Source organism: Cygnus atratus, chromosome 5, assembly GCF_013377495.2.
Source record: "Cygnus atratus isolate AKBS03 ecotype Queensland, Australia chromosome 5, CAtr_DNAZoo_HiC_assembly, whole genome shotgun sequence".
Lineage (NCBI taxonomy): Eukaryota > Metazoa > Chordata > Aves > Anseriformes > Anatidae > Cygnus > Cygnus atratus.
Genome location: NC_066366.1, coordinates 39,388,502 through 39,413,155, shown reverse-complemented (window position 1 = coordinate 39,413,155; position 24,654 = coordinate 39,388,502). Strand labels below are relative to the sequence as shown.

The following is a 24,654-nucleotide window of genomic DNA, read 5'->3' as shown; positions in this document are numbered from 1 at the left end:
GCCGCGCTCCACGCGTGCCCGTCCGCCGCCGCGCGTGCCCGCGCCGCTCGGCCGCGCGCCTCCGGCGAGCATGCGCAGCGCGGCGGGAGCCTCACGGGGCCGGCCCGGCGGGAAACCCCCGCCTGTGGGTGAGGCGCGCGGGCGCCGCGCCCTCAGCGCCTCGGAGTTCCCCGGCTCTGTGTGGGAAGGGCTGTTTTTATTTTATTATTTTCCCTCAGAGTTCAATAAAAAAGCTGGGAAAGCTGTGTTTTGATGTCCAAGCCTCCATTTGAAAGTATAATTGCACGAACTTTCCTGTTGAAATAGCAGCTTGCAGGTGCACGTCGTGTGTGCCACGCGCTGAAAGTCTGCTTTAATTATTTCCAGATGGTTTTCCTTGCTTGTTAATACAATGCGAGAGTAAAACGCCTCACCACATGTTACAAGAGACAGATTTTGTCTCCCTCATTAGGGAGAGGTTCCGTGGGTGGACACGAGATGTTTAAAGCTCTGATGCAAAAGTCCCCAGCCCGGTGCCCTGTCTCCAGCTGTGGCCAAAAGCAGCCCAAGGAGAAGCTATGAAGGCTGCAGAGAGCCTTTCATGATGCATTCCGTGAATGCTCTCCCGGTCTCCAGCCGTCTGGAGGGACTTCCCAGGGCAGAGATAGCGTCTAGTTATTTAATAACCCCTGCTGGATTTCTCTTTCATGAACTTGCTGGTCTCCTCTTGAACTCATGTGAACCTCTCGCATCCACAACATGCCATAGCAAAGGGTTGCTCAGCATAGTGACGCGCTGTGTGGTTTCATCTGAAACTTCACCTTTTGTATGAACCTTCTATTCGCCAGCACCATTTGATGCCACTTTTGTACTGGGAGAGACAGCAAGCACTCCATCCCCGTGCACTCCCTCCGCAACACTCACGATTCTTACAACCTGCTTCCCTTAAGACCTCTCCTTCCCCATGCTAAGGATGCCTAGCTTCCCATTCCTACCACACATGAAGCTATTCCATACTATAACACTAGAATTTAATGTCACGTTCTTTGTTTTTATTCTCAATGAGAAAAAAGGGATGGAGAAATGGAAAGAATTCAGCCCAATTGCCAGAAAAGTAACCAAGTGAGAAAATCCATTACTTTTAAGTGTTTGGAATCAGAGACTCAATATTTGAGTTAGACCCAAGACTAAGATTAAACAGTTACTCAACACCATGGACATGACAGGGTGGAAGTCATACTACTCTCAGGATACAGTTTCTAGAAGCTTTCTCCATCTATATAACAATTGCATCAGCTTCCAAATGATGGTTTTGTTTCAGAAGAGTAATCAAATATTTTTGGTGTAATATTCATCATTTCTTACCCACCATATTAAAGTCTGTGATGCAAGATTCTGAGAAAGACTTCTCACATCTTTTTAACATAATAAACAGTAAATGGGCAATCCTGGAGATGAAACTATTCACAAAACAACTACAGCAAAGGCTGAATCAGTCCACTCTTCCTCAAGTCTGTCTTCCCAGCGTGTCTCCGTCCCCATGGCACGTGGCAGGCCAAGTTAAGTGTTATTCTGTCTGACTCTTCTCACTCAGCGTGCTTGCAAAGGGCACCAGAGCCACTTGCCATGGTTACGGTGGCACTGACTCCTGTGACATTTGGAGGACTTACCTGAACTTGCCTTCCTGGCTTTCAATGTGGACCCATCAATCTGATAAACTAATGCAAGGAAGACATTAAAAATCCTTGGTTTTTCACTGTACAACAGTACTAATAAGTACTAGATGTCAAGTAAATCTGGTAGATGTCAGTAGATTTGCTGGCAGAGTACTTTGGTTTGTCTCTCAGGTTGCCAATAAAACACCTCAGAATTCTTTATATATATCCAGAAACTGGGGGCATGAAATTGAAAATGCCTGTAGTTAGGTCACTTGTCCTCATTCATCCCAGAGAGGAGGCTGTTCATCCCTTATAAGGAGCTACAACAAAGTGCATTAGCAGCAAACATAATTAAAAATGAAATCATAAGAATTCTCACACTAATCCTGCGACAGCTTCCTTTTGCAAATTTCCAGATTGTGTTCCCTCTGGCTGGTTTGTTCAGTATCTGCTCTGAGATAACTTACTGCTTTAATGGTTGCTGGCATCAGTACTGTATTATTGTACTATTTCAGCTAATTCTAATACTCACATATTGGGAAAAAAAATAAATAAAGGTTTGAGGTTTTCAACCAATTTCTTACATTCTCTCAAAATTTTTCATATGCAATAACTAAACCCAATTACTGATTATGGCACTTCATTTACATGGGATAACTGTAAGCCTCCCTGCCTTTTGACACGTTAGGCAGCATACTAAATTACACAACTAGTAGGATACTCTTCTGGTTGACTGGTTTTAAATAACTGGCACATTCCCCAAGGTGAACATGGTCCCAGTCAAAACGATCTGCCCAGCTCTACAACTGCAATGGCACCGTGGGCTTCAGGATAAATTCCCTGCATGGGGGAATTCATTTGTATGGGGAATAACCGCAGTGACACCCCACCTGATAATGTTTCACAGGCTCTCAAAAGCTGTCAAATGATTCAATCAACTCCTACACCAAAACAGGTTCTGAAGCATGCAACTCCATGCTCCCTTTCATCCTGCCAGTGATTAACAAACTCTTTCCATCCCCTGCAGTACAAATAAAAAGGAAGAAAAGAGCACTGAAAAAGTAACTGAAAAAGCTTCGTAGCTTGACCATGAATTAAAATTGTTGCAGAACCTCCACATGATAGACAGCAACACGAAAAGCACACATACTAGCATTCAGTATTAACTACTCACACTAAGACTGTGTATTCAGGAAGTGTTATTATTTAGAAAGTATTACACTATCTCTCTAAGAACAGTTTTTGAGATGAAACCTGGGCGATTAAGGACATGTCTGGTTTCAGTCAAAAGGAAGCGCAGGATGCAGTTATTCTGGTTAGATGTTGGTATTATGCGTGTCTGTTAATGACCAGGGTGAGATAAAATACAAACCCCAGTGAATGTGTCTCACAACATTTATAGCGTTTGCATTCAGCTGACTTAGCTCTGAATTGCTTAGGACTGCAAGACAACCAAAGCTAGCACCAAACTGGGACCGTAACAACACTCACTCAGATCAGCTTCTGCTGTCGTGGAACTACATCAGAGGGTAACCCTCACACAGAGCAATGGTAACTAATGAAGCAGTCCTGTGCAGGAGCAAACACTTGCTTTAACAATGCAGTATTTGCATTTTCAAGGAGATGTGGCAGTTGCTAGACTTGGAGAATTGTAAGGACAATCTTTTGACAAATTAGAAGTAAATCAGTTTGAGGAGCAAGAGAAGACCCAATCTCTCTGCATTCCCGGAGGACTCCAGAAAGCAGATGACCTACCAGAGCTGGCACATTCTGCCAGAACAGGGGGTTGTAGTGAATGCTACCAGCAACATGATGAATTTAAAACCAAGGTTCTAGGTTAGCTTGAGAGGTACCCATCTCCTCTACATTTTCTGCACATTACTTGAAGGACATGAGTACGTGCAAAACAAACCTGCTGCTTTACAAACGGACAGCAGGAGCAGAACAAGTGTCAGGACAGCTCCCTGTTGTGAAAAAAATAGCAGGGAACATGCTTGAATGCTAAGAGTCATGAGGGAGCTTGTCACTAAACATAGCAAAAACTCAGAACTGCAAGTAATGTGCAAAGAGATCTGCATGATTCAGCTCAGTTTCAAGCAGAGGACTTCTTAGTGTGCGAGATAAATGTGACAAAATGTGATCCTTTAGCTGAGATTAATGTGTTTCCATGTTTTTGGGGGAGAGAGGTGTGCATAAAAGTGGTAAATGGAATAAACACATTTACTACAGAAACACAAATAACAACTTAGAACACAATCACTGTAATAGATACTACTTTTCTTGCTTTGGGAGAGGTTTCATTAAAATCTCTGTACAAAATTTAATTGTTGTATTATTGAATGGCTAGTTTTTGCCAATTTTTGTTTAGAAAAAACAAGTATTTCCATAAGCAAATTATTCCAGTGATATAAAATCCTGTCAGAAGCAGCAAATTTAAGACTGAAAGAACCAGACAATATTCCACTGGTTATTTTTTCATTCTTACAGACAAAAACTTAATATATGTTGCTACAACAAATCTTTCACATTCTATATAATCAAATTAATTCTAATTAATGTGAGGAAGTATTAAAGAGCTATGAGTGCCTGATGAATAGTAAACATGCCATTTGGCCCATTTACCTCTATTTATTGGACAGTGTGCAATACTGTTGCGTGGTCAGCATGCCAATTTTGAAGGCGCTCTGGAAGTCTTGCTGATTTTTTTAAAGTTCATGAATTTCAGTGTAGATGAAAAGCTTGAGCAAAAACAGGTAAATAAAAAACCAAAAACACACAACCTGAAATTCCAGGAGGGAAAAACAAGTTTTAATTCAAAATCACATTGAGGCTACAGAAATTGCCAGTAAAGATGGAAATCGTGGACCTAATTTATCCCTGCTGGACCCCCACTGACATTAACAGATTTACTTCAAGAATGATTTTGACAAAATGCAGTTAATGTATTTTCTTTAGTTACATGCCTCACACATTAATCCCGTAATTGTACTGCTGGTCTAGGTGTATTCTGTTCTCTTAGTTGGCAGCAGGGATTTAAAAAAAAAAAAAAAAGAACTTTCAGCTTGTGCAATTACACTCTTCTGTACTTCCGATGAAGGCAGAGCCATTTTCTTGGCACTTGATATGAATATTTTTCCTCATAAGCGTCTTTATAGGGGATATGCCATGTATCCCCTGTAGTCTGTACCACACAGTCATAACTGAAAGCAGGCTGTAGGATAAAAAAGAATAAAAACTTTTTTTTAGACTTTACATGATATGCTACTAAAATACCGCTTATAGCTAGTTATAAGTTCCAACATTTTCCTTAGAAATCTCCATGGATTCATCTCTTTAACAACTCTCCTTTATTTCCCCACAACAAACAAATTATAAATTTTAGCATTGAAGGAAAAACTAAAACATCTTTTAGTATTTTGTGGTCCAGGGGTCATTATAAATGGTTCAAAAAATCTGTCTTTGATCTCCACCAGATAATAATGACTTGAACATAATGCACTGAATTTGCAGAAAAGGCAAAGTTTTTCTGTTCAGTTAAATGAAATCATATGGAAATTAGCTTAGGGTGTGGAGTTTACCAGCTTGAACTGATAAGAGTACATTAATGACATCCTGTGTTTGTTCTCCCACATTTCTTTGCAGAAATGATTTGCTCTGTGCCGAGGAGGATATAAGAAAAGGGGTTCTCGATAGCACTTTCGAGAGCAGCCAGTCAGACAAATATAAACTATTCTTCTGGTTTACCGTGTTACAGATATACTAACTCAGCACATGTAACCCAAATAGAGAAGATTACTGGTTTGCAATTATGGCTCTCAGAACACATTATAACTGTGTATGTATAGTCTTGGAAGTCTACAACTGCGAACGTGCGATACACAAAACCTGCATGTGAATTAAGATGTGAAAATTGTAGATGTGAAAGATGTGAAAATGTAGCCCTGCTACAACAAAAGAAAGAAACAAAATGCAGCTAAAGCTGTGTTACTCAGGTAACCCTGCATCCAGTTTTTTTGCTTCCACAGAAAGAAATGTATATGGCAGCACTGAATGAAAGGCTGTCAGTCTTACATGCTTATAAGCCCGTATCTCTGCAGTCTGATTGAAGTGATGAACATTAATTTACAGTTTTAACTTGAGCAGCAAGGAAATGAATCTGCGTATGTGCAGTATTCTTTTTAGCCAGCGATAACAACAAAGAGAGATCAGACAGCAAGAAACTGCAGGATATGGAATGGCACGTGATGAATTTTTCCCTAGAAAAATCTTAGAACAGCTGCACTCTTGTTAATATACTTTTCATGTCTCATGAGGACTTTTGTCTCCTAAACAAAAGCAGTACAGCATTCTGCTATATGATGATATTATGCTTGGTATGCTGTGATTTCAGTAGCTAAATATCAACTACAAACATGACTATTCTGGGCTCTCTTTCATGAAACTTTACAGATATGTTAGGATAATATTACAGTGAATACTGAAATGCCTGTATTTTCCAAGGGCTGCTTCTTTAACATTAACAAGTCTGTGCCATGCCTTATGAATATAGTGAATTTTCAGTAAAAATGGAAGTTTTGAGCCGAATTCACCTCTTATATTCCAACAAAAATCTTTTTGCCTACTGGGTTTGAAATTATATATATTTAACAAACATGCTTTGTGTGCTTTCTGAACGTAGAAGAAAACTTACCAAAAATTTCATAGAATTTCCTCCTACAGAAGGAAAAAGGACTATTTGGTGTCCACGCTGCCACTTACGGAACAGATGACGCGTCAGACTGTCGGAAAGACAGGCTTTGTGATCCCGGAGGAAGTCTCTCGTAACGAACTTGCAGTGTTTGCCGGATCGAAGAGTGGCATATAACAAGAAGGCATCATCTTCAGAACTTCACAAAACAAATGGAAAAGAGAGACATCATTCACAAGGCAGTAATTGTCTGCAGGAAATGAATCAAATGCTGATCTGAGATTTATTCATCAGCATCACTGAAAATTCCCACCACTACTCAAGGTCCATGATAAAATAAGTAACTTCTGCTTGCCACGAGGCATCAGAAGTCAGAGAATACAATAAAAATTGCATGCTACACAAAACACTCTTCCCTCTCATCACTGTCTGGTAATATAATGATATCATCTTTTGCTATAAAACTTAACAGTACAGTGATATTGTGGAACAGAACTACTAAAACTGGTAAGGGTAGCCCCAAAACTTTGTTGGAATACAAACAATGATCACCCATCAACAGCACAAATCTGTGAGTCTTTGTCACATGGGTGAATGAACTTCCAAAAAGGCCTGATGATTATTTGCAAAAATTTATTCAATATTAGCTGCTATTAAACTGAAATAGTTTTAGGGAAAAACCTCTAAAAATACATTTATAATGGGCAGGAGTTACCCCATGACTTAAGAAGGTTCTGAAGCAGAACTTTGCTTGAAACCAGTTTAGTGATGCTATCAGGTATGCTGTAAGTTCAGGCCACTGTGATCTTTGGCAGTGCTTTGAACAATTATAAATCATAGCAAACCATACTGATGTCAGCAGAGTTCTAAGTGATGAAATTTTACATAATGCATCTTTTAATATGTATAGTTTTTTTGAAGCGAGTACAGCAAGGGATATGCTTTTTTTTTTTACATATAAAACTGGAGATACTAGTAACAGTACTAAAACCTATAGCTATTAATACTGATTTAAAAGGCACATAAATCAGCTGTTGATCTCTGTTAAGTATAGCCTCTTTCTTCAACTTACATATTTTCAGCAAAAAAGAAGTCTGCCTTATTCTGCATCTCCTTCATAATCTCTCTTTTCCAGTTTGAAGAGTTGACCAGCATGTGTTTGCGGCCCAGCACAAGCAAGCGGGCATTGTTTTTTGCCAGGCAGTTGACAGCCTCAAATAGCTGCAGAAAACAAAAGCAAAACCAACAATTTCCTTAGCTGTAGAACAAGAATGGCAGGAAACACTTTCATATCCGCATGTCAGGTAGAGGGACTTCTCGCATACCCTCGTTTCCTACAGTTCTTACCTGCAACACAAGTTAGGTAGATAAGTAACTTGAGTCCATAATAACAAAGGAAAAAAAAAAAAAGATTGTAGGAAGCTGTTCTCAAAACACAGAAAATGCATTGCTATTTTCAGCCTTTCCAACTCTTGCAGTTTAGCAAGTCTTGCAGTTTGATATGCCTGAATTCAGTAAGAGATTTCAGAAACCCAGAGCTAGCTGAGGGACCTGAATCACTCTGGGATTCAAGTAATATTTTGCCCTGGGAATGATTCAGCAGAGAAGCCTTTGTTGGTATTGGAGAGGAGGACTGAGCCCTAACCATGCAGCCGTTCCAGCCCCACCTGTTGTCGAAATTGTAGAACTACATTTGATCTGGGCTGTCCTGTGGGGAAGCAGCGAGCTACAGTAAAAGGAAATTCATGACCTCAGGAATAAGAGCTTGTGAAAGCCACATCCAGGCCAGCCTCCCACTTACGAACCAACATCCTGAGGTGACAAATTCACTGCGATGCTGGCATCTCTTCAGAGGGACTTTTCGCCTGCCTCTGAGCTGTGCCAGTTCAGCAATACGTGCTGCTCTAGACGGGCATCGGGGCCACGACTGCTGCCTTGGCTTTCCCTCCCTGCTTCACCCAGAGGTGAAGGCACAGACTCTGATGTTCAGCCTGCAGATCGGTACCGCGGGTTGGTCACAAAGCAATGCCGTTTGAATACTGCCCAGAAAGAGGAAAACTCTTTCTTGAGACTGAAGCATCGTGTTTGAAGGCCAAGGACTGTATGCTCAGCCTCCAGGGAAAGGTGTTTCCTAAGTGCAACTCTGTTTGCTGCCACTATTTGTAGTGTAGTTTGTATTTGTACAATCTCCTGATTTTACTCTAATCCCTCTTCGTAGCTTTTCTAGTTACTTCCCTCTTCCCTGTTATCTCTTCTCCCTGCTATACCCCCAACTATCTTTCTCTTTCTCTTGTTCTTTCCTCTCCTTTTATGATCATTACAATTATTTGTTATCATCAGCCTTTGTTCCAGGATATAGAAAGATTTTTTTCTTGTAACCCTAGAGTACAACTTTACAATGCATTTGGTTTGACCTACCTGGAAGTAGCAGTGGAAGGGGTGCTCCCACTCATTTCTGTCTCAAGCTGCACATTCCCACCACTTCAGTGGCACGGGATCTAACAATGTCCCAGCTACCTGTGAGCTCACCGATGCAACAAGAGATTTTTTTATTTTTTGCAGGGCTGAGCTTGCAGCCACACAACTGAAAGACCTGATGCAAGGAGAAATGATGGGAAGACATCACTGGAGGTAGTGAGGCCAGCAAGTGTGTGAGTGCCCCTTTTGGCAGAGGACCTGCAGTCAGCTCAAACTAAGTGTGCCATGTATCTGGCAGTCAGATGGACTTTCGTCTCCTACATTTTATTAGGATATGTGGTTCTCTAGTATGAAGGGCTTCTGGGAAAAAAATGCGGTGTGGGTATAAATTAGCTACAGTTTTGCAATGGACAAACTCAAAACAGGCTTAAATCTTAATAAAGTTAACTGGACTTGCCTTAAAAAAATAGAATGTCCTGCCTGTATAACAGCATGTTGTCCCTCCTCTAGTTGCCACAAAGATTAAACTTTACTTACACAAATAAAACATAGAAGATAGAAATTGTTTTTGATTTCACAAGATACAAATAATTTTGTTCTGCACACCCCCTTGCCTGATACAACTTTACGAAGCAGCATTTTATCTCATTTTAGGCTTGGGCACTTAACAAGGGTGGTCTACAGAGAGTCACAGAACTTATGTGGGGGGTTTCCCTGAGTGTGTCTACTCCCACGCCTGGCTGCTTCTCAAGAAAGGAAAACATGAGACACACAATAATAACACTTGCTTTAGTCATAGAGGAAAATCAACATAGTACTGTTAACAAAGAAGCAGAAGTAGTGATATCTCCCTTAAAGAGTATTTTATTAATCTCGTATTTCCAAAAGTTAAAGTTATTGTTTTCTGCCACTACATAATGCATATTTGCTATAGGCAACAGCTGATATGTTGAGCTCTATGAGCAACAGCTCTGTGCTGAGGCACTCTTTGAAAGTTCCCACACTAGTTAGGCAGCAAACCTCAGATGTTCAGCTGGATAATCTGTTCAAAAGGCAGTGTGTGGAAAACATTTAAAAATGTGCAGCACACACATTCCCCACGTTATTCATTTTCTCAAGAATGAGGATTACAAAATTAGTGAAAGAATGACCTTTATAAATATCTATCTATAACAGATATTATAATAGCATATATAATAGTAATACCTATTATTATTACTATTTACAATTATCTTTCAAATTTGGTCAGCAGAGCATATAAAAAACTCATTTTTCTCTGAAAACTAGAATTGTAAACTGCCATTTTGCAGGGAAGAGAAAATAAGCATGGTTAGGCTGACTCCTTCAATTCACATGGCTAGATGCGGCTGAGCCAGAGAAGCACCAAGAAGCTGTGAACTGCTGCTGTGCTGCACACATCACTGCCACGCCAACAAGGTACTGGAAGTACTGCTGGATTATACAAATAGCTATCACTGCACTGAGTCTTACTTTCTTTTCCTCTGACAGGGCACATCAGGGTCCATGCTTCTTTCTGAACCAGATACATTTTAATCAACTGTTTGTGGAGATCACTAGATCCTTCCCCATGAAATTCATGCTCATTAGAACCTGCAGAATAGGATCTGTTTGCTATTCCTTTCAATTATCAGCTACATTTAAATAATCACTGTGCTGTCCCAGTCTTCATTTAATGAGATCTATCTCAAGCTTCTCCTAAACATCTCACCGACAACGTAAACAATTTTGTGTTCAGAGCAGGTTAGTAAACTGGACTCGGATGGACCCAGGGTGCAGCCACAAGGAAGTATGAAACTGCACACAGATCAGTGCAAGAGTGCAGACCACTGCTCACGCATGTATGTTATCTCCCAATGTGGATCTTTGAAGCATTTTGCTATTAATTAATTTTTAAAGGAGAAGCATAAAATGGATGCATGTGTACAGTGTGCATGCTCTGATTCTTATTTCTGCACCCTAAGCTGTGGATCAGTGGAAGAACAGCACGCTCGTACAGCACCCTGGCTGAGTGCATACATTTATCTTTCCTTGGGACAGTCCCAGAGATAAAGGCATGCAGCTATTTCCCCACAAGTAAATGAATATTTGTTTTGTATCTGCAGCAATGTAATTTCATGGAATTTCCCCTTCACCACCACACTCCTGCCCTCATAGCGCAATGCACCTTTTTTTTTTTTTAATTTTCAGTTGTGCTGATACCATCTATTCGTGGGGCCATGCTGTGCTCACACTCAAGGGCAGGAACTTCTGGATCAGAGGAACCAGAGAGCACAGACCCCACAGCAACCTGCTGGGGTTCAGCCACGTTATACGATCCCACATTACAAAAGCCTAAGCTTTGCCAACGTGAAATAGAGCAACTGAAAATGATGTAGCTGGTAATTTTATATTTTAAAAATCAGCAAGTTATACCTTGAAAGAATCACTTTTCAGGTGAAGATTAACTATTAACAGATTCTCATCGGAAGGGAATGCTTCAATACTAATTCCTGGGAATAGTTCTGCAGCAACCCACATGCACAATTCTGCACAACTGAACAAGGATAAAACAAGGGAGTTAAGTTGAGGGGGCAGACAGTCCTTGTCACATTGCAAAACATATCCTCATTCTTTCAGCTGTACAACAGCCTTATGAAGTAAATGTATACTTGAATCTCCCTTTTACACAAGTGCATAATGTAATTTAATAATAATAAAAACAAGGAAGACGGGCGAATTACTCCACCTCGTACAAGGAACTATGAGCAGAGCAGGTATGGATTTCCTACAGCCAGTCATCCACTCTGATCGCTAGATCACCCAGCGCCACGCATCCCTTTTCCAAAGGTTAGCTTTCTGTAAGACAACCTTTCTCCTTGGACACTGCCAGTGTTTTCCCATTTGTCGGATGGGAAATCCCTAAATGCTGTGCTCAGAGGCACACCCTTTGGCCCTCAGCAAAAGGTGGTGGCTCACCTGCATACAGCTATAGCAGGAAGAAGTACTCGACCAAAAAGTTTAAATCAGTTTAAATTTGTTGTTAATAAATCATGTTAGACATTTTCTGAACATTTGGTTTTACTAGTTGCCATTTAAAAGCAGAACACACCGACAGTCTGTATCTGCTAATAACAGCAACTAACTGCTGAGTGTTATTGCTATTTATTTTCACCTGCTGTCAGTGCTGCTTCCCACCCAGTCCTGGAGCTGTGCAAGTGCAGAGGAAACCTAAAACCACCCTGCTGACCACAGGTACAGAGCTGGCCTGAGCGCACCATCAAGCAGGGCTGAGCAGGAGCGCTCTCACCAGGGTTATGCAAGGGAACACTTCCCACCATCAATACATTTATTTGACTTCGTTTGATCATTTTTAGTTCCCTTTTTACGTATTGCAGACAAAGAAGCTCAAAAAACCTGTGCACTTAAGTGCCACATGGGAGAGCGAGCCGTGCCGGGACACGGGAGGTATTCCCCCAGCACGAGCAGTTAGGCAGGGAAGGCAGGGTGCTGCCTCCCAGAAATTTAACAACCAAACAAACCTAATCTGTCACTTTTCCAGTGAGCCCAGTCATTTCGCTGAAGCAGATTCAACACCATTATCAAAGCAACAAACATAATGGAAGCTGCTTCTTATATTCCCTACATTATTACTGATGGCATAGGGTAAATTAGTCTCAAAGTCCTCAGTGTAAATTAGTCTCAAAGTCCTCTTCACTCAAATGCAGAGGCTGCATACACGTTTATTGGTTTCCTGCAGACTCCCTTTCCCTGAATAGAATAGAAGGGGGCAGCTACTTAGAAGAGAAAGCGGTAATGGATTAATAAATAACGGCCAGAAGCTCGAGCAGCCTGGTTTACTGTACTGCTCAAGACAGCCAGTAGCTAACTCTTGGGAATTATCCTCTACAATACTGAGGGTTTCTGTAGTGCTGCAGTTACAATGTTGTTGGGAATATTTGTATGCCGCGTTACAGCACAACTGTGCAGATTGATGCAACACACACATTATCATGCAAAACTCTACCGATGACTCCACTTTACACATCATGACAGCAATCACGCAATGTTTAACATGTTTTTACCTGTCTATGTTGACTCCACGCCTAGAATTGCCACATCCTCTCTTGAGCACACACCACACATATGCCTTAACTTCCACGACTCATTAGAATTTGCAGTTCACTTTTAGGTGCCAGCTTTTGCTCTTGACTTCACAGCGAACTCTAGTAACCAAAGGCAGAGTATGGATTGAACAGGAAAACTAAAGCACGGAAGCAAATATATCCAAGTTGATTTCACATAGATCGAGGACAGTACAGCAGCCTCAGTCTGCCCACAGGAGACGATGCCAGAGGAGAGCCCAAATACAGCTCTGCTGTTTGCAGAGAAATTGGTATTCAGAGGCATCCAAGGGATGCTTCTGCAGCCAAGTGCAACCTGACAGCGTACCAAGACCCTTGGTGTTTCAGCACATGCTGGTGCTCCCGTTGACAGCAAGTGCATCCTGACTCATGCGCCTTCTTGATTCCCAAGTAGCCTGGAGAGTAAAGCAGAGTTATAAGGAGTGACCTTAAACAGGTTCAACTTAGGCACAGAAGCAATAGCATGTTTTATATTTTCCTGTATTCACAGTATCCTGGGTATTATCCCAGTAACAGAGATACCTTTAATTACTACTATACTTGACTTCAACTGAAGGTGGAACCTGCTCAAAATAATCTCTGAAACAGTCCTGAATGCAGAAGTAGTATGTTCTTAATTAAGACTCTGGTATTAAATTCTGCTGTATTATAGACTACAGGTAAATTTTCCAATTCCAAACAATCTTGAAGAGACACCTCTACAAAACAAACTTCTGTAAATTACCTTTACGTTTTGGAAAACTGTTGCAGATTTCTTCTATGCAACGTGAAGTCAGGGATAGGTCCCCATCCTTCCTAGCAGAGATGCAAGTAAAAAAAAAGGTTCTGAAATAGATATTTTCTAATATATAATCTAATTACAGCCATATCTTGCTATTATACCCAAAAGGCATGACAAGTAGTCATTGGATGAATAGCAAACCAGTATTTTCTACAAGAATTAACAGAATCAAGTGGGATGCATGCAGGGACCAAAGACATGCATATATACAAATTATACAAATCACTTTATTTGTGTGTGTGACATGAAGGATAGGGAGCCAGGTGCAGGACCATCAGCTGGAAGAAACACCAGATTTTTGGAGTCTGTTTTTTCAGAACGGATTACTGATTTGAAGATCTCCAGCCCTTCTTCTCAGACCTTACACCTCACAAATCTTTTAGTGTCACCATTCTTGAACACACTTATGTTACTCTTTTTGAATGGTGATATTTTCAAGATCATAGAATCTTAGAATCATCAGGGTTGGTAAAGACCTCCAAGATCACCCAGTCCAACCATCCCCCTACCACCAATGTCACCCACTAAACCATGTCCCTAAGCACCAGGCCCAACCTTTCCTTAAACACCCCCAGGGACGGTGACTCCACCACCTCCCTGGGCAACCCGTTCCAATGCCTGACTGCTCTTTCTGAGAAGAAATGTCTTCTCATTTCCAAGCTAAACCTTCCCTGGCACAACTTGAGGCCATTCCCTCTAGTCCTATCACTGGTTACCTGTGAGAAGAGGCCGACCCCCAGCTCCCCACACCTTCCTTTCAGGCAGTTGTAGAGAGCAATAAGGTCTCCCCGAGCATCCTCTTCTCCAGACTAAACAACCCCAGTTCCCTCATGATCTTCAGATGAGTAAAGGTCAACCATGCATGGATAAATAAAAGAGAAATGGGTAATGATAACGGTTAGCAAAGCATGTTATTAAATGAACAATGCCAAGAACTTTGAAATGATGGCTAAAGAACTGATGTGAAGCTGGAGAACTGCTGATTTTCACAGTATTAATTTGTAAGAGAAAAACAGCTTCGTTCTTTGACTCTTACAACAATTCAAGAAATATGTGGACACAAACATTCCTTAGTTGCATAACTGAATCTTTGAAAGTTGAGTTTTGAAAGTCACTGCAGTGCCAGTTAAGTTTCTCAATCTACAAAAAAATATGTTATGCAGCAACAGGTTTAGAATCGCATGGAGACAAAGAAACAGTAATTTTTTGTTAACCTTCTACAACAGCATTTTTTTCCCAATCACTTAAAAAATATACCATTGATGTAAACATGAAAACTGACCCATTGATGTTGGCTCAGTAATTATGAAGTAGGCATAAAGATCATGAGAAAGTGTGAGTCTGAAATCCAAAGTAGCATTTTGAAAACGCAACAGCTAAAACTGGGAAATGTTCATATTCGCAAGGAAAATTTAGTAACACATTCATTTTCCGCTTTTGTCACAAGTGTAGGAACGTAAAACTTCTTTAAGACTTCAGGAATTCAGAAACACACAACCCACATCAGCAGTCACAATCAATAATCTGAAATCCCCTCCTAGGCTGTTTGACCTAAGTGATCTCAGATGCTGCACCTCTCTACCACAGCCTGCATCTTGTACCACCCAAAGCATGTTGAAAAAAGGAGAGAGCATGGGTGAGAACTACAAAACTAGGCCATCTCACATGGCTCCTGTTGTTTTGGCTCCATGGTCTCTACTTGGCTGCACGACTTTGAGGGGCAAAAAGATTAGCCACGTGGCTCCCAATACTATCTTCCCGTCTACCTGATTTCCTGACATTGTGTTTGTGGTAAAGAACATGGAGACTTCTGCTGGGAGGGAAGCAGGGGGAAGCAGAATTGCTCTCTCTATAAGCAATCAAATTCAGCTATATACACATCAGAGGTTTATTCTTATGGACAGTTACATTTTTAATATAAAATGTTAATCTGAGACAAAACTGGGCAATAAAAAGATGTAGGTATGATACAAAACATGGCTTATAAGCTTGGTTCATCTATTCTAAATGTAAACTGTTTTAGACTTCGTTTGTTCTCCCTGAAAATTACACCCTGAGGTACTTCCACAGAAAGTAAGATCAAGCACCTGTGTCACTCAAGTCTTTTCAGGAATGAAAGCATGATTTGTTGGAATGCAATTCTTTAAATATTAAGGATAAAAAGTCTCTCTTGCATATGTTAAAGCTTTAAAATATACTCTTACCCAAGAGATTAATTCTCCAGAAATAATGACAAGTTTACAAGATTCTTCCTGTCCTAGATAACTTCTTCCTCAGATACCATAAATTAAATAGATATTTTTTTTCCTCAAACTGCAACTGAAAAAAAAGGAGATTCTAATGATAAAAGAATGACAGATTTTAATCACCTTGTTCTCTTCATAAGGTTTATTATGAAATCCAGAAAGTCAATTTTCACAAGTAGATCTGCTAAAACATGGCACAACACCCCTTCCAAATTTCAATAAATTCTGTTTGGCAGACTGTCTCTTAATCCTCTTCTCAAGCCATGTTACTTAGGTTATGGCTCAAGACATAAAAGAAAGAAATACATCTAGGTTACCAGTTGTTGAATGACTGAAACTAGTAATTGATGTTCTGGATCAAAACTTAAGTTCGTGCAAATCCGTAACCTCTCTCTTAAAAAACTAGTACCAAATGATTCCATTACCCTTATTGTAATCCTTTAACCTCACCTGTCTTCTCTATTTTTAATATGCATCTGATTTGTTGCATACTTCCATCTCTCCTCTTACTCATCTCCTTTCTTGCAACAAAGAAAAAATACCAAGATCTTCACAAAACTCATGGGGCATTTTACATGGATTTTTTTTAATACAGACTTCTCCTGAGAACTCACTATTTTGTATCAAAACCTGAGGATTTGCAAAATATGAAAGATTTATCAGTATCAACCCTTGAAACCCAGGAAATGAGCTAGGTGATTCTCTCCATCAGTGATTTTACAACAGTAGGAAAATAAGCATATAAAAGTTCAAAGGACACAAAGTCTTGTCTATGTGTTTCCACATCTCAGTACTATCCTTTGTTCTCATTCTTAAATTCTTCCTGCTTGTGCTGCTGTTTCCTCAACAGTACCTTCTTACTGTTCACTACACATAGTTTTATTGCACTAAGTACTGCATATACATCACCATTATTTTCATGAGCAAGTAAGTTATATAAAAATGAAAAGGTATAAGGTTTTACTTATTTCTGTATAGGCTACAGAAGTGAAACTTCATCTATCAGTGATACAGACTGTAAATGGAAAAATTGTCCCAGCTGAAGTCTCAACTTCAGGGGTCAGCCATCTTTCACTGGAAATCCAGTCTGACATTACACTGGTATTTTTGCATTTCTACTATTTCTATAGCAGTTATATACAACAAACTTATACAGTAAACTGTCATTTCTCATTTTAGAAAGAATGTAAAAAGCTAGCTATTAGAAAGGAATATTTGTGAACTATATGCAGCTGTGCCAGTCTTTGATCTTGACAGGTTGAGTCAGAAGCTATGTTTAAGCACTGAAAATCCAAAATGTGAGCAGGACTTCTGGGTGTTGGTGGCAATGGTGGTGGGTCGTTATGAAAATGAAAACACAAGATCAACTGATCTTTTCCACAGATAGGAAATAACTTAGTGCAGGACTGAAATCAGCTTTGTAAGATTGAAACTGACAGTTTAAAAGATACCAATGTTGTAGCTCTCACCACTGTCCCATGCAGATGTCTGAACAGCGTCACTGACCTAGTCTGATGCTGTGTTTTCCCCCTCTCCCATCTGTGGTTCAAAAAGTCCCAGACGGTACTTTTATTCTTTCAGGAAAGGTGCTGCACCAGCTGGGGAGATCAATGTTATGGCAGGCACAGGCTTGATGCTGTTCAAGACACAGTAAACCTGTGCTTCTGCAGTGACAACCTACCTTTTGATAAACTAGAGACTTACAGAAAAACTTTAAAATATAGACTATTTCTGTGCTCACAGGTAAACAGGCTTATGGTCCAGGTAGGATGGCACAATAACCAATGAAACTCATCCATAAATCAACTGCTTGCAATCAAAAAAAAAACCAGAATTAGTCTACAGTATGAAGCAAATATTAATGACACAATTTTCACACAATTTTTGTTCTGTTTCTTCTTCCTGCTATTTTGCAGTTGCCTGCTACAGATTACTGTTTAGAGCTAAAGAGGATACCTCCAAAAACAGTTGCTCCAATAAAAGCCATTTTCCAGTCCTTAACACAAATGAATACATTAACCAACACTACTCAAGTCTGGTGATTTCTCTTTGAAAGATGAAAAAATTGTTTAATATGTCAAAGAACATATGAAATGTTTTTCTTCAGCAGGACAAAAATGAGCAGAAATAAACTAAAGCACAAAGTTCTAAGGTGAAGGGGCAGCAATAAGGCCCGAGCCAGGCCTACCTACTACCCTGCACGCATACCTAGGGACAAGGGATTTCAGCAGAGAGGGACTAAGGCAGGAATCTGCTTAATACTGGTATAAGCATAATTGGTATTTACCAGAAAACTTAGGGGGCTTTAATATTTCAGCATTATTCTTCTTGACACAGTTATTAACTCAGATTGTACAACACTGGAGACTCATGCTATTTTACTGCTAGTATCGCTGCTGCCAACATCTGGGCCTGGAGATCCTTGGCAGTGAAGGTCTGAAAGCCCCTCACAATGGCTATGATCCACAAGATCTAATTTACTTTAATGCTTTTAATATAAGTTTATTGGTAACAGTCTGCAGTACTCAGTATCTAAACACTGGCCAGGTCAGTGTTTATCTTAAGTATTTTTCTTTAACTCAGGAGATAAGATAGAGTATCTGACAAACAGATAATATTGTCAGCTCTCACAAATTAATTATAGATGATATTTGGCATTTATCTGAAAGCGCCACCTCATGGGAACAAAAGGGTTATATGAAAATCTTTGTCAACTTTGTCATTTTTTGCCCTTGTAGTCAGAGAAATAAGCTTGTGAATATGCTCACCACAAAGGCTCAGATAATAGAAGCCAAATAAGAACATCCCACTCCCTGTTTCATAAAAGGATCTACCTTTTTAAGCGAATTTCATTTTGGGGACTAAGCATTATGGTTTCCAGCTGTCTGTATGTGACTACACCAGCCAGCCATTTGAGGAATTCTGCTGCATCTTTCCCTCCTTCGCCCATTTCCGTGGAAAGAACACACACACCCACAAACACCCCCTACAGCACCCAGGTCCAAACATCTGTGCTCAAGTGTAAGGGACAGCTGTAGTTTCAAAAGTGTTTTGTATACAGACAATAAGCCAAATGTATCAGGTAATTCAATGTTAAAACTGTTTCATATTAGTGGTTATGATGGCTAGGCTGGCAGAGTGATGGGGCTTGTGGAAATGAGAGTGAGTGGGGCAAGAAAAAAAATTTATATTCTTTAGCATTAGTATTTCTGAAAGCCCATTTGGGGATGCCCATTCAGTGGAAAGACAGAACTCTTTACTCTGCAAGACATGAAAATATGAAGTATGACATATGTATCACTGAGAAGTGAAGATGTCAAAACCTCCACGTCTTTTATTTTAAACCACTTCCTTTAACTGTTGAGTCTTAGGGCCAGCATGCATAAATGGATTTAGACAATCAATACAAACTATCACATGTAAACACAAATGGATTTAGATGCCAAAAGCAGTGTAGCAAAATTAACATTAGACAAGCCCAGGATGATGACTCTTAGTAAGGATCAGGGTAAATCAACATCATTAAGACTGTCTGGTTCTGCTCTGTGACTACCCTCTTGCATCTCTCTTACTGCCACTTTATTTATTTATTCAAATATGTACCAACTTAGGACTGCAGTGGAAGAAAATTCCTATCAATCGATCAATCAATCAATCAGGTAGTAGTATAGGTAATACTAGCACTTAATGAATACCCATCTTCCATTTATAGAAACATAAACTGTAATTGAATGTAGAAGCTCAAATTCCAATGAACCACAAATCTAATACGCACCATCATACTACTATTTTTTTTTCCATCACAAAGCGTAAGCAATATCTAGTTTACCCCAACATCACATAATTAGGAATAAACAAGGAGAGAAGGCATTAGCAAAGAGGATTCTTCCACACAAGTACACCACCTAAGTCAGGAATAACTCCACTGAACCAGTGGAACTGAACTGGCTTTTAACTTCTGTTAGAGAGCTTAAGCCACACAATGTGCACAACTTGCTCAAGGAGCCATGTCAACATGAATCCTGGAAAGTTCATGATTCAAAAAGATTAAAAATATCACAAACGGAAGAAATATTATTGCCAACTCACTGTTTCTTTTTATAATGACCATAAAAGTGAGCAGATAAATACACGAATGCAGGAAAATGATAAGGACAGATATAAGCATAACTAGTATTTCCTTATTTATGTTGAAGGTATATTGGTTTCATCACAAACTTGACAGACGCACGGGTCCACTTTTAACAGTCACTACAGGAAAAATTGTTCAAGGATAGGACAACATAGCAGTTGGAAATCATATAAATGATTTGGAAAAATTAAATAGAAACCAGTAAGTAGCAGTTAATACTGATAAAATTGGTTGGAAAATACAGTATATTATGTTTAATAACTTTGAAAACATCTTTAGCTTCTGACTCACCTGACTCATTATAACTTGAATGCATGTTTCCAGATAAAACTGTGTAAAGAACTGTTCAGTTTATTAAAGAATTATCTAGTGAATAACAGATCAGGAGAAAACAGCAACACAAGTTAGTACCTCTGTGCAGAAAGGAAAAACCAGTAGACTTGTAAATATTAGTAAGAAATATGTAAATGATTGGAAATAGAGAATTTCCTAAGAAGAGGTAGGTTTCCTAAAAATATGTGGCAGGTCAGTAAGTACGATGCCAAAGACTAAGTATTTAAAGTGATTTACATTGTAGTTTTGGGGATCATATTTAGGGAAAAATATTTATAGAATAGAAAATACAGATTTTTATTTGATGGATACACATAAAAAGGAGAAGTCTATGAAGCATCTAAATGATGCTTCATAGGGGTATTTCTTCATCGAATGGTTTTCAAAGTCTAATTTTTAAGACCTTGAGGTAGGTGTCTTTCTCGGAGGTCAGCTAGTGAAGAATTCTATTGATGTACAGTGGTTAGTACCACGGGGCCGTAGAACCATGGCTACTAATACGTAAATACACATACACAGTTTAAGCTTCTAGTTCATTCTCTATCATTTAGAAAAATGCACATGGGAAGATCTAAAACGTCGTAAAACCATGTAAACAGCATGAAATATCATGCTAAGAAGCAAATACGGAAAGCGTTTGGAGAGCTTCTGCAAGTACCAAAGAATATTCTGTTGCTTTACACAAAGAAATAGGGATGACCTTATACACAGGACTGACCTCCGCAGCAGTAAGCCATTGACTTGCTAACACTATCACTACATGCCCATGAGGAGACCCAGCAGATAGGAGGCTCATTTTCAGGAGATCCTGCAACTCAGGGACGATTTTGGAGTTTATTTCAGCTTGGGACTTTTCTCCTAGAAGCAGTCTCAAGAAATCGCCATTCTTCAGAGTTCATTCTATATGACAAAAGAAGAACCCATGCAGATTAACACTGCTTGTGTTAGAAATTAGCCTCTGGTAATTTTTTTAATGAAAATTTGAATAGCAGTAGCAAAGGTAGCCATAGCTTTCTTATTATGTTCCTGGTACTGGTATTCTTACCATATCACTACTGCTCCTCACATGACACCTAGCAACAAAATCATTTACAACTCCCAGCATGTGTGATAACACCTTAATTATGTTTTGTATGAATAAATCAGGTCTGATTAGAACCATTAATAGACACACTTGCAAGGCTTCCAGGTATTTCACGTTTTATACTATTCTAGACTACATTTTGATTGCATTGGTGTTGGGGAATTAGATGGAAGATGCCAAAACACTGTTCCCTTCTCCTGCTATCTATGTTTAACCACATATTTAACCACAGCTGAGGTGTACCACAAATGATCCACAGAAGATTGCAATGGTTTGCTGAAGTGTCACAGACTCCAACTGCCTTTCTGAGGCGCAATTAATTTTGAATTTTATTTAAAATTTTATATTAATCTCTTACAATTAAGTAAGAAAAGATATTAAGAATTTTCATTCTATGAGATACAAGAATTTACTTTAAAAATAGTGAAAAAATCACAAAAAGCTTTGGCTTGTTACACTACGTACAAGAAATCTTCAAGACCTGAATACTTCAAACAGAGTTGCTCACAGTCAAACAAGACAAGCAATTATATAGTGAAGTGCTGCTCTCCCCAGTCCCATTTGAGAAGCTCTCTTTAGCCCAAGAGTAGCCCTTATTTTCATCATATGCACTCAGGTACGGTAAATACCCTATCAAGAAAGGAACACAGTTAAAAAAAGAAAGATACAAAAATCCATGACACCTAACTTGTAGAACTGTATACAATTTTTTATTCCAGATGATTTATAAAGAGTATGTGCTACCTATTCTAGATGGCCTGAAAAATGACAAGTTAGCTGGAAAGTGCAAATGGGTAATACCCACCATTTCTCAGCACATAAAGTAGAGGCCATCATACAAAATTATCAGACAGAAGTTTTAAAATAAACAGAAGCACAGACTTTATCATATCTTTTGTAATTGTAGAACTCATTGCCACAGGATGCTTTGAAAACCAGAAGTATTTGGGGAAAGTAAATAAGTTTATCACAGAAAATTCTACCAGTGGCAATTAAATCCGTTATTCAGGAGGCAGTTTTTTCAAGCAGTAAAAAAATAAATAGATCTGGGAGACTATAACAACAGGAATCACCCCTCCAAACTTGGTAGAATTTGAAGAGTGAGAGCCTCTTGCCTGTCACCTCTGCATCTGATGCACAAAATCAGTACTAGAAAAAGGTATGTTTTTCACAGTAAATGTTTGATGCAGGAAGTCATCTGTAACGGGAATGGTATTTTGGATAAGGTTTAAGTGTTCTTACAATTTTTCAGTCTGAAATACAAATTCTTGTGAACTGTTTTTAAACAAGCATACTGCCAGTGCAATCATGTCTGCAGTATGGAATCTTATCTGATGAAATTGTTCTTCTAGATTCAAATAGGACTTCGTAAACTATTTTCTTGTACCAGACAACATGAAGCAATCAGTTTACAGAGAGATTTAGATTAAAATCCATAGAGAATTCTACTCAGTTTTTCTAGAATATTAAAAAAAAATAATAATTTACTTTAACTCTGGTTTTAAATTTCACTGCAGTTACAATCATTTTATAACTTCAATTTTATATATATTTAACTAGCTGTATAAACCTCTATCCCTATATACCTCTTTCACTCTAGCTCTACAAGTAGAATTCAACTAGAGAAAAAGCAATAAATGCAGCTTAATGGCTTGCTGAATCATTAATCAGCATGTCAATATACTGAGATCCCTAGAAATAACCCACTGTGCAAGAAAATCTAGGTTTTCATAACTTCATAAATAAATCCAAACAGAATTTAACCTTCTGCTTCGTTGCACCTTTTCTCCCTGAGATAACACAGCTTCTAAACATGTGTACTTTCCTACTTCTACTAAAAATAGAATATCATCTGTAAAAGCCAAGTGTGAATCAAAAATTTATTGCTTTTCAATGTACATAAATCCAGATGTACATAAATGAATCCAATCATTGTTCTAAGGATTTTATCTACATTACCTTTAAGGTGACATACAAAGAAACAGCATTTCTCAGGCTCAAAGCAAATATTTATTCTGGCATAGAATTGGCCTATAATAAACCAACCATCACGTTTTCTGGCCTGCATCCCCTATGTTAATATCACTATTCAATAGGAGTTTCCACACAAGGATCACTTCCAAAGAAGCAGTTCCGTTCCCTAAAGACCAGGTTTCAGATCTGGAAGCACAGCATACCTCTTATTGCCATATGATAACATTTCCATAATTAGATGAATCAGTTGGGCTGCCCAAAGAAAGTTCACCTTTTGGTTTCTAACGGAGAAGTGAAAACAGCATGACTGAAACTCACCCAGTTTGGAAGATACCCTCATTTGACTTCGTCACCCAGAGTTTAGAGGGACTTCTCCGCAACACAACAAACAACCTGTTGCTACAACTACAAAGTTCACCTGAACATGAATCATCAGGGCACGTTCATTCTGCTCTGTCGAATTTCAAGCTCATATACCTGGTGATGTGCAAGAATTATTATTATGAAAGATATTATGCAATTCCCCTTATAAAAAAAGGAGTGCTTGGGTGCTCCTGTACTTATCTTAACATTCGATTTGCTCCTATTGCCAAATACAAAGGCGGAAATGATAAATACCAGACAGGAACCACAACAGGTCACTATGTTAATCACAAGTTTTTTTATTATTATTATATTTTTTTTAAATCAGCCTTATAGCCAGAGGCCAACAATAGTAAGGGGAGGCACCACCAGAAAGTATTCGACTTGGGCAGAAAACGACAGGGAGAGGTTATCAAAATGCCTGATAGTCAGGTTTCTTAACCTGCTCAGTTTCTGCTGCTTTATTCTTCTCACCAGGAAATGCAAAATCAGATTGGGTAACTCTAAAATGAAAGTGGAAGCATACATGCCTACTACTTGAAGGAGCATTTCTACAATCTCTGACACTTGTGTCAAATACGCCTTCAACTATCCTATATGTGTGTGAAGCTGAATACGTTAAATGCTCCTTTATTTCTCTTTTAGCCACAAATGGAAATTATCCGACTGTTCTGAAGAACTTCAAGGAGAAAAGATAGACTCTTGAGGCCTTTCCTCTAAGTTTGAAGCAAACGTCCCTTCACCTCTTTTTCCCCTTCACCTCTCCTGAGGAGCTTAACAGCCTTGCTCTTCTTCTTGATCTAGTGGACAAAAATTTACGAACTGGATCTATCCTATTTAGCATGGCACAAATATGA

The 24,654-nt window shown here is 39.2% G+C and overlaps 1 protein-coding gene across 1 annotated transcript in view; it reads right to left on the bottom strand.

Annotated features, from left to right (window-relative positions):
• Positions 1 to 4,423: 4,423 nt before the first annotated feature.
• Positions 4,424 to 24,654, bottom strand: part of PRORP (protein only RNase P catalytic subunit) — a 45,714-nt gene continuing 25,483 nt past the window's right edge. Inside the window, exons 6-8 of the mRNA XM_035540048.2 lie at positions 7,397 to 7,545; positions 6,328 to 6,523; positions 4,424 to 4,848 (exon numbers count right to left, since the gene is read on the bottom strand). Of these exons, the coding sequence (XP_035395941.1) occupies positions 4,708 to 4,848; positions 6,328 to 6,523; positions 7,397 to 7,545 (486 nt within the window). The 3' untranslated portion in view covers positions 4,424 to 4,707. The remainder of the gene's footprint in view (positions 4,849 to 6,327; positions 6,524 to 7,396; positions 7,546 to 24,654) is intronic.